This window comes from Pristis pectinata, chromosome 8, assembly GCF_009764475.1.
Source record: "Pristis pectinata isolate sPriPec2 chromosome 8, sPriPec2.1.pri, whole genome shotgun sequence".
Lineage (NCBI taxonomy): Eukaryota > Metazoa > Chordata > Chondrichthyes > Rhinopristiformes > Pristidae > Pristis > Pristis pectinata.
In genome coordinates, this window is record NC_067412.1 from 46839486 (window position 1) to 46849554 (window position 10069).

Genomic DNA, 10069 nt, shown 5'->3' on the forward strand with positions numbered 1-10069 from the left:
CAGCCTTCAACGCTTTGGCGAATCAAGTACTTGTCTGGTTAAGTCAGATGCCAGAACTTTAGGACTTCCAAATATCGGAGTTTTACTGTATTTTGATTGTATTTAAAATTATTTGGTGGCAAGGTAGAAAGACTTGAGGTTACAGTGATTAAATTATTAACCCAAGAGCCACACTTCTGGACTATTCATGGACTCAAATTAAAATCCCAGCACAGCAGCATGAGGAATTTAAATTCAAGAAATGGATTTTAAAAAACTAGTTTCTACAAGTACAATACTGTTGAGAAAACTCATCCGATTCATTAATGTCCATCAAGGCAAAAAAATTGTCATCCTTACCTGGTCTGCCCCATGTTCTGACCAATCAAGTGGTTGACATTTAGCTGCAGCCTCAGTGCTTGCAGCAAGTAGGGGCAGACACACCAGCATTGCCAGTGATGTCCACATCCATGAGTAATTAAAATGATTTAGTAAAATTATTTAGCTTACATCCATGGAAGATGGAGTCTATTATATAGTGCAATACTTTCATATGAATACCTCAAATGCCACCATTGAATACTAAAAACAGCTTTCCACGTCAAAATATTTTCTCAATAGACAGCATTAGACAACAGCAGATTACATAGGTAGTTTGCAGCAAAGCTAAGTGCCTTTTTAAAAATAGTTCACAATACTGCTGCAAATAGTGCAGAGGAAATATATTCAAGTATAAGTGATGGATTGTGCTACTGTACTGTACAGATCTTTAAAGTATAATTAAATAGCAGCAAAACATTATATAGAGAAACACTGGGGTGTTTTTTTTATTAAGGTAAATTATCCAGCAAAAATTCTGACAGGAAGTGGGTACATACAGCCATCTGCCCTTTTAAAAGATGTTATTTTCCATTAGAAACTAGTTTTACATGATTGCAAAGGTTTTTCTTTACAAAAATGACAAATTTAAAATTAAAATATTTTTCACATTAGATTTCCAGGCCCCACGTTTTTTATTTTTTTTTCACCAAAATATTTTACCTGGTTACAAAACTAACCCACAAAACCACTGGAATGTTTTGACACAAACAACTTTCTCCTTACTCTTACCCACTTGTAATAGCCTAACACCACAAATACCTGGTGAATTAAAATATCAGACTTTCTTTTTTTTTGAGTATGACACAAGACAAACATTGACAGAAGTCAATAACTACCACCATTTACTTGTCCCACATAATCACACTAACTACAACAATCACAAATTTAAAACAATGATTCTTTAGGGTTTCAAACCCCCAAATAATCTTGAGATGTGGGTGTTTCCATAATTAAATTCATGCTAAAAAAACCTTGTATTTATAAAATAGTTGATAAAAATATTCCTCTCTGTTAACAATACAGTATGGAGGTATGGATGCCATTGATGGAGATGACGGGCAGATGCAGTTACTCTGACTTGGCTTCTTTTTCTTCACAGCTTTCAGTTGACTGTGCCTAAAATGTAAAACAAATACTTAATGCAAGTTGCACAAATGTTGTATTTACTTGTAACCAATTGACAAGTGAAAAAAATGTCAAATATCCCCTTTATAGTTGAGCTCATTAGCCCCTGGAGGCTGATGTGCAAAAATCATTGTTTTAAATAGCCATGCTGAAAATTCAAAATTCTCCAAAGATATAAATGTCAAGCAAACATCAGACTACTGAAGGTCATATGATGCTGCCTGACCTGCTGAGTTCCTCCAGCATTTTGTGTGTTGCAAGGAACTAAGCTAATAGTTTCATTTTGTGCCTTATGTACCAGAGAGAGCAACCAGGCCAAGTTTACTACTCAATGCTTGGGGAGATAAATAAATTTCATACAACCAATTTTCAGTTAATATACTGAAGAAAGAAAATGTTACTGAACATAGTTGGTATTCTCACAAAAAGAAAGCTTTGGGGGGGGGGGGGGGGGGGTGGGATGGGATTTAAGAGGGAAGGGGTGCTCAGTGGAAAGAACAAGAGAAGGCACGCATCTATGCTGACCTCCACTTAATGAGTTTGTCCAGCATTTTTGTGTTGTGTAGACTGGGATGGGGAGTAACATCTTAGCATGGGATAGGAGAGTAACTATGTAACAGACAATTGGCATAAATGAGTAGTTTTGAGATTAGTAATAATTACTAGGGTACTGGGGCCTCAATTAATGATGTGGATGAAGGAACCAAGTACACCATCACCAAATTTGCTGCTGATAGGTGGGTTAACAAATTGAAGATACAAAAAGCCTGCAAAGGGACAGATAGGCTAGTGAATGGGCAAGATGGAATTGGCAGATAGAGAATAGGAAAATGAGACTATCCACTCTAAAAATGAAAAAAGCCAATTTAAATGTTACAGAACAAAGGGAACTTGGGCTTCTAATGCATGAAATACAAAAACTTACCATGCAGTAATTAAGAAGGCTGATGGAATGTTGGCCCTATTACAAGGGCTATGAAGCAAAGAATTTTCAATACAACTTTAGAGGACACGGTGAGACTACTACTTAAGTGCCACATAGTTTTGATCTCTGAAAATGATATGCTTACATTGGAAGTAGAGCAGAGAAGGTTCACAAGGTTGAACCTTGGAATTAAGGGACTGAGATATGAAGAAAGATGGAGCAGGTTGTACCTATACTTGGTGAAACAGAGAGATGAACTTGATGAAACAAGATATTGAGGGATGGATGTTTCCTCTAATGGGAGGGTATCTAGAACTATTGAGCGTATTTCCAGAATAAGGGGTCAGTCATTTGAGAAATGAGGAATTTCTTCAGTTTTGAATCTTTAAAGAGCCACAGAGGCAGGCACAATATATCCAATGTGGAGAACAACAGATATTTAAACAAGAGTCAGAAGGTACGAAAAGGAGCAGGAAAATAACAGTTCAAGATCAGATAAGCCAATGAACTTACTAAATGACAGAGCAGATTTGAGGGGCCAAATAGCCTATTCTGCTTTGAGCTGATAAATATTACACTTCCCATTTCTCAGCATGGGCTACAAATCACGATTTTGACATATTGATTAACAGCTGTTTAATGTTTTCCTGTTGTGAGCTTTAGAAGGTGTTCTAGTAGCTCTAGGTGGCTATTGTATTTTACTGGTTGAACAGGATGCACAGGACAGGTATCCTATATTTAATAAGGATTTGTTGTGGCATCAATGCCAGGAAATTAAGTAGTTGTCCCAGCACACTGAAGTAGCTCAAGGTGGAGCTGTCTAGCTGTGACTATAAAACATCTTATCACTATGTAGCAGTACACAGCAATGAACCAGGGAGACAGTGCTCAAGTACAAGTCAGAGAACACACTTTCAATAATGCAGTGCACATCCCAGATCCGAGTTTATTAAAACCCTGTCGCCCAATGACTACTTGAAATTGAACACGAGATGACAACATCATAGAAAATACTAGAATCCTTTAAATTAAAATCAGTGATACCAGAGTCAAAGAAAACAGATTCAAGGTAGTAAAACCAGGATAGATGTCAGAAGTATTTTGTTTCTTTAAAAATCAGATATCTAAGTGTGTAACACAGACCTAAAAATGATAATGGAGATGAATACTGTAGAGCTGTATAAGATAATGAACATCAAGTGTGTTCAAAATAGTTTTCTGCAACAATGTCTAAGGAAAAAAAAAGGAAAAGACCATTTAAGATATTAAGATATTGATGGGCCTTGTACAACTACCAGCCTAATGGAGTGTTAAAACGATCCAAAAAGTGAATTATGAAAGGGAGAAACATGGAACCATTGCGAAGATGTTAAAAGTAGGCAAGGCTGATTTCACAGGTAGACTGTCTGCAATAAAGCAAAAAAAAAAATCAGTTAAGATGCAAAACCAACTGATATCCAGAAGGGGCATAAATTCTTTTGCCAAAATCATCGTGGAACATTATGGAGTTAAGTTACTGTACCAGAAAGGAAAAAGTCAACCAACACCCTGATTACTAGGGAAAGATACAGGATGACCTACACAAAAAGACAAGGGACAAGGAGGATATCAAAATTTACCCCCCAAAAAAAATTGTAAAACTTATTTGAAAATATCAAATATCTGGCAGAAATGTGGGCCTTTTGAAAATTAAAAGTAGTGTTACAAGTTATAACAAAATGGTGAGGACACAAATAATTGCTGCATGTCAGTATTATAATAGATGTTAGCATGCCTGAAATCCCAAGAAAACATTCTGAAACAGGGACTCCCTATTATAGCAAAACAAAGAGCACAGAACAGTGACAATCACTATTTTAGATGTTTAGCATATCAGAACATTAAAAGGGAGGAATTACTTTGCATATGTCTTCTAAACTTGCCCCATTTCAGTGCTTCTTTCATTAGATTAGGAAGCTACACAGTCATTCTATACTTTGAAGCAATGAGATAAACCAAGGAATTATTGATTTATTAGCCTGTCAGAAAATTATGATAGTAGTCATCATGACAAATGTGGTTGATTTTTTTGGGGTGTGCTGACTACAGTATACAATAGTGGTCAAATGGAAGTATCTGCCCATGGACTTCAAAGGCATGGGATTATAGTTACTTAAAATATTAAAGCTAAAACTTGTGGAATAGAAGGCAAATTATTCACAAGAAATTTACTGAGTAGCAGCGACAGTGTGAATTAAGTAAACTTCAGATGCTCAATGTCTTTCTGGTGAAAGGTCATCAACATGAAACTCTCTCTGCAGATGCTTAGATATTGCTTGACATTGAGCATCTCCAGCATTTTTTTGTAGGGATAATAGGCAGATACTATAATTGACACCCAGTGGGTGGTCAGTACAAGGAAAGAGCTGCCAGAGGAAGTGGTTGAGACATGTACATTAATAACATTTAAAAGGCACTTGGACAGGTACAAGGATACAAAAGATTCAGAGGGATATGGGCCAAACACAAGCAAATGGGACCAGCTTAGATGGGCAAACTGGTCGACCCTGGACCAGTTGGGTAAAGGGGTCGGTTTCTCTGCTGTGTGACTATGACTGGATGTAACTGAGCAGCACCTACAAAGATTCATATAGAAACTTATTTGCATATTCATAAGCTCAGATGTTGTGTAAAGCCACATATCCAAGTTGCTGATGACATCAAGATGGGCAGGGATGAAAAGCTGGTGGTGGCATGATGCTGTGTGCCTATGATGCTGCTGCAAGTTTTCCATTGCACCTGTGCATACACGTAGTGTGCATATGAAAATAAACTTGTCTTTAACATTTAATTAGATAATAAAATGGACATAACCTTGGTGAATGGATTTCAGCTTTTTATTTCTCACCTCATCATTTTTGGCTTCTCCATTCTCAGAGGGAGTTTCTTCTTTTGCATCTTCTTGGTTAGTCTCTTCTTTGCCTTTAGTTCCTTTTTTTCCTTTTGCTGGTGCTTTCTTTTCATCCTTCTTGTCATTAGCAGCCTTCTCTTTCTATTAGAATATGACACATATGTTTATAGCAGGTAGTTTGGTTACTGAAGAGAACCATGTAATTTTTGAATTCAACTTACAAATACTTACATCAACGAGAGGTGTGATAACTGCCATGTATTAAACTTGCATTTTAATAATTATCTACAACCTTTTTGTTTGTAACTATTTAGAAAAAATCTGGAACCCAAGTACATACCAGCTCTAGGGCTTATACAAGTCCTGGTCCTGGATATAGATAGAATAATACCTACTGGATATAGATAGGATGATAGTAGGATAATACCTACTTGCACAAATTTTACTCAAGTTTAACAGAGTTTTCAAAGCTGCTTTGGACACAAGTCTTCCAAATTAAACAAGAAAAATAATTTGAATTTTTAAATTTTGGGGGAAGAGGGTTCCTGATGATGAAAACATTTAATTGACCATGACCAAAGGAACAGCTTCTTCCCTTCTGCCGTCAGATTTCTGAATGGTCCATGAACGCTACCTCATAATTCATTTCTTTTTTGCACTATTTATTTTGTAATTTATAGTAATTTATGTCTTTGCACTGTACTGCTGCCACAAAACAAATTTCATGACATTTAAGTCAGTGATAATAAACCTGATTCTGATCCAATACAGGTTACAAACACCTGACTTACAGACACGCTCTACATATGAATTTAAAAATATGATTTTATGGGAGCTTGTTCATAAGTCCAATGAACGTACACTAGTTCTGTCATTTGTAGGAATGAACGTTTCCTTTTTCCCTCTACTTTTAGTAACTTGTTTCTCATTCACATGTGCTTTTGATGCTATTCATTACAATACTGCACAATTCACAAAAAATGTATTTTTATGACATGAAGATAATCAACTCTTGCCATCTCCCGAAGTCTAAACACTTGCCTTTTTAGTATACACAAAGAATGGGCACAAAATAAGATGAAATTGATTGGAATTTAGAAAATTACAAAATACTCCCAAAAAACATACTTGCATTCATTAACAGTCTAAACTACTTTCACAGAACAAAACTCAATTTTATTCAAACACATTTCAATGTTTAACCACCAAAGGAAGCTAGACCAATTCTCAATGGAGAAAGGAAAGAGAAGAACGGCTTGGGACATATGAAATAAGATACAAGAAAACTTATGGGGTAAAAGTATTGATAGACATAATAGCCTAGATTTATGTTTTTTTGTCACATGATGGGATCAACATTAACAATCAAGTTAAAAAATCCGAGGGCTTTAACCATTGGACACCTCCCTATTAGCCACCGAAATGTTTTATTCTTAGTTTCCCCGATTACAGCTGGAACTGCACCCACCCAAGCAAGCAGAAAATATTCCACTGTACTACTGACGTGTACTTTTCAGGTAGTAGAAAAAGGGAAGGTTATTACTGGAGAATACCTAGCTTGTAGATGTGTAGATACAGAGGCTAGTACAGTTGTTCCTGTTCAGTAACTGAAATAGCATCAGTTGCCAAGTTCATGAGTGTTTCAAATTTCAATTAACTTACGTAGAAGTGCTGCTCACAAAAGCAGTCTCTCTATTTCACCCATTTTTGGTAAACTCCAGACAAATCACAATGTAAAATAAATTCTATGAAATAACCTCCCACCACATTGGAACCCAGAAAGACATACTAGAATGATAGCTTATATGCATGCTTCGGGACAAGTGCATCTTAGGATACTTAGGGCTTCAGTAAGTATAATATTTACATCTTTGTGCTCGAAACTACTGGATGACTATTATTCCTCATTTCTATTTTGGTTAGCCCCAGTATAGACAACAATAATTAGATTTTTTTTTCTTTTTACCCTTTCAAAACAATTCAATCTGTCCCTCACCTTTTCAACAGTTAAGCAACACACCACATAGGACTTCTAATACTGTTTACAAACCTTGCTGTCACCTCAGTTAATCTCCTAAAATTACCATAGTTTCACCCATCACACTCCCCTTCCTTTTGAGGGTGAACAGAACCGGATTCCACAAAACCAAATTGTCACTTACAAAAAAAACTTTATCCTTATCTTCAAGTACATTGATCAGCTGAATAGGATCAGACATTCTTACTCCATTTACTCTTGCACTACTAGTCATATCAACCACAATCTGACCTGCACTTCTGTGAGGTGAGACCAAGTTCTAGATTAACTGTCAACCCACACATTTGTGCCATAATGTCTTACTGGCAAAAAAAACCTAAGTAGCTGTGACTGTCAACTTTTAAAGAGACTAAAGGTGTATACTTAAAATTTTGCAGTGCTACCAGAAAGAAAGGAAATTAGCTCATCTAGAGGCAGTCCAAGTATAGCCTACTTTGTGCTTTATTATTCTAAATATTACTAAACAAATTCTTTAAAAGCTTATTTGGGAAAGAATAAATCTGCATTATGATGCATTGTAACAATTAATTAAAATACACTTACTTTAGCTGGTGCCCTCTTTTGTTTTGGCTCCGGTTTGGGAACTGCAGGTTTCTGCAATAAAAATAGATATATCTAAACTGCTCAATTACATCAAAAAAAATTGAATATTGTACTTTAAACAAAAGGTTACATACCGCTGACAATCTTGCTGACCTCCTTTTTGGCTTTAAAAGATAAAAGGTACAATTATTTCACAACAGCGTATGCTAAAGGGTCCAAATGCTTACAAGGTATGCCATAAAGGACAAATTAAAAATGCACCAACCTCATCATTCAAATCTCCATCGCTCTGCAAAAAACAGAAGAATAAACTTCTATTGATTACACTTGTTAGTTCAATAACAAAAAGCTAAAATCTCTCTAAAACGTTCTTTTGAAGACAATTGTCAAACAATCAGAGTAACCTCATCCTTGGCCTGTTAATTCGACGGATTATTTAATTTTGATTAGGTTTGGGGGTATTTCCCCAATTTTTACCGAAACCAGACAGCCTTGCTTTGTTTGATCTCTCACTGTAGCAATACACCAACTTTCAGCCATAATAAAACAGGACAAAGTCAAGTTCGCTAGTAAGTAGACTAATCAAGGTTAACTTTAATCAGAACATTCCACCCCCCCCCCCCCCCAAATTTAATAGCAACCAACCTGTTTATTACCCCATTCCCACCCACGTACTGTCCCAACACATGCCACATACAAGATGGGTCTGGTCAGTAGCAGAGCACGTTAAAAGCATATGCTATCCTTCCAGACAAGACGAATGCAAAGGGGAACTCCGTATGGTTGGGCACTGCTCACCCTATGAGGAATGCACGCATGGCAATCTGCCCACAACTGTCCACTCCCATCGCAGCGGAAGCGCCGCCACCACTAATCCCCCCATCACAACCCGAGGGGACTCAGACCCCGGTACCTCCCGCCGCTGACGTCACACGGCGTGAGGCCTGCCGCGTGACGTCAACGCGCCGTTTCAAGATTCCCGCCGTTTTTTTCGCACGGCGTCGACGGACGAAGGGGACCGTTTGAAGACAGGCCGAGCCCTCAACCCCCGCCTCCCCCCACCCTGGGTCAGTCAGCAAGGGGCACAACCACCCCCCCTCCCTCACGGGGTGGGCTGTGAATGACGCCCCACCAAAAGCGCGCGCAAACGCCGGAGGCTGGTGGGAGGCGCGAGGGGCCGCGCGTCGAGCGGGAGCCCCTGCCCTCGCCCCTCCCCTCCCTCCCGCACGCCGACTAACGGCCGGAGGCGACACTGCGCCGCAGCCTGGGCCCCGAGAACAAAGGAGTGCGCGGCCGCCTCACCGCCGTCCCGTACCTTCCGTCACCCCGGCCCGTCGCCCCCGCCCCCGTCCCCGCCCGGCCCCCACTGTCAGGGAAGCTGGCCGCTCGCTTTGGGCCCGAGGCCGGAAGATGCGCGGCGGTTCGCCTGTCAGCGACTCGCCAACTCGCCCCTGCCATGAGCACAACTTGATCGCGGCGCCCAGGCGCTCCGCTACCTACCTTTCTCTTGGGCATGGCGACTCGGTTAACCGACACAATCAATTTACAAAAACAATAGTGGGGCCCGGAGCTGCGAGGAGCGGGGTTTTTTTTGAGCGAACGGTTAATATAAAAGGCGCCGGTTTTTTCTTCCCCCCCCTTCGCACACTCGTACCGCCAATGGCCACTCACAGCGAGCAGCAGCGCGCAACCAACCCTGCTGCCACGCGCCGCGCTGACTGACACCCCTCTCCGCCAATCGGCGGCGCCCGCTTCAACGGCAGATCGGCGGGCGGGCAACGCCCCCCGCCTGTCTCGGACCAATGGAAGGCGCAGGGGGGCGGGCCCTTAGGCGCCTTTGCTCCGGCTCGCCAACTTGGTGAAAACAAGGCAATGTCGTCCGGGCGCTGCACCGGTCGCTTCAGGCCGCCGCCCGAGCGGGGCCTCCTCCCGCTGCACCAACGCCTGACAACACGCTGCTTTCCGGCACAATGCAACCAGACATAACCAAAAACATTTTTATTTAAAATTCAAAACAAAAACGTTAATCTGTTCAAACCGGCTTAAACCAGATTTCATTAAAGCCTGCCCGTGGTTGGTCAGGACTGGGTCACGTGATGGCCCAAAATATAGATGACCCTGACCGTCATGACAATTTTGAGATCCAGTCTTTAAAATAAATGTTGTTTATACCCACAAACTAAAAGCT

The 10069-nt window shown here is 40.0% G+C and overlaps 1 protein-coding gene across 1 annotated transcript; it reads right to left on the minus strand.

Moving 5' to 3' along the window:
* Positions 1 to 777: 777 nt before the first annotated feature.
* hmgn7 (high mobility group nucleosomal binding domain 7) lies at positions 778 to 9592 on the minus strand. The gene is made up of 6 exons (XM_052021598.1): positions 9382 to 9592; positions 8147 to 8170; positions 8016 to 8045; positions 7882 to 7932; positions 5298 to 5441; positions 778 to 1476 (listed from the first exon to the last, which is right to left on the minus strand). Exons 1-6 carry the CDS (start codon positions 9394 to 9396, stop codon positions 1429 to 1431), a joined length of 312 nt encoding a protein of 103 aa, XP_051877558.1. The 5' UTR covers positions 9397 to 9592; the 3' UTR covers positions 778 to 1428.
* Positions 9593 to 10069: the final 477 nt, after the last annotated feature.

What these genes read in the sequence shown, in the direction of transcription:
- hmgn7 (XM_052021598.1), bottom strand. An exon ending in ATGGAGATTTGAATGATGAG is followed by an intron (nt 8,046 to 8,146) that starts GTTGGTGCATTT and finishes TATCTTTTAAAG; the next exon opens with CCAAAAAGGAGGTCAGCAAG. An exon ending in AAAAGAGGGCACCAGCTAAA is followed by an intron (nt 5,442 to 7,881) that starts GTAAGTGTATTT and finishes ATATTCTAATAG; the next exon opens with AAAGAGAAGGCTGCTAATGA.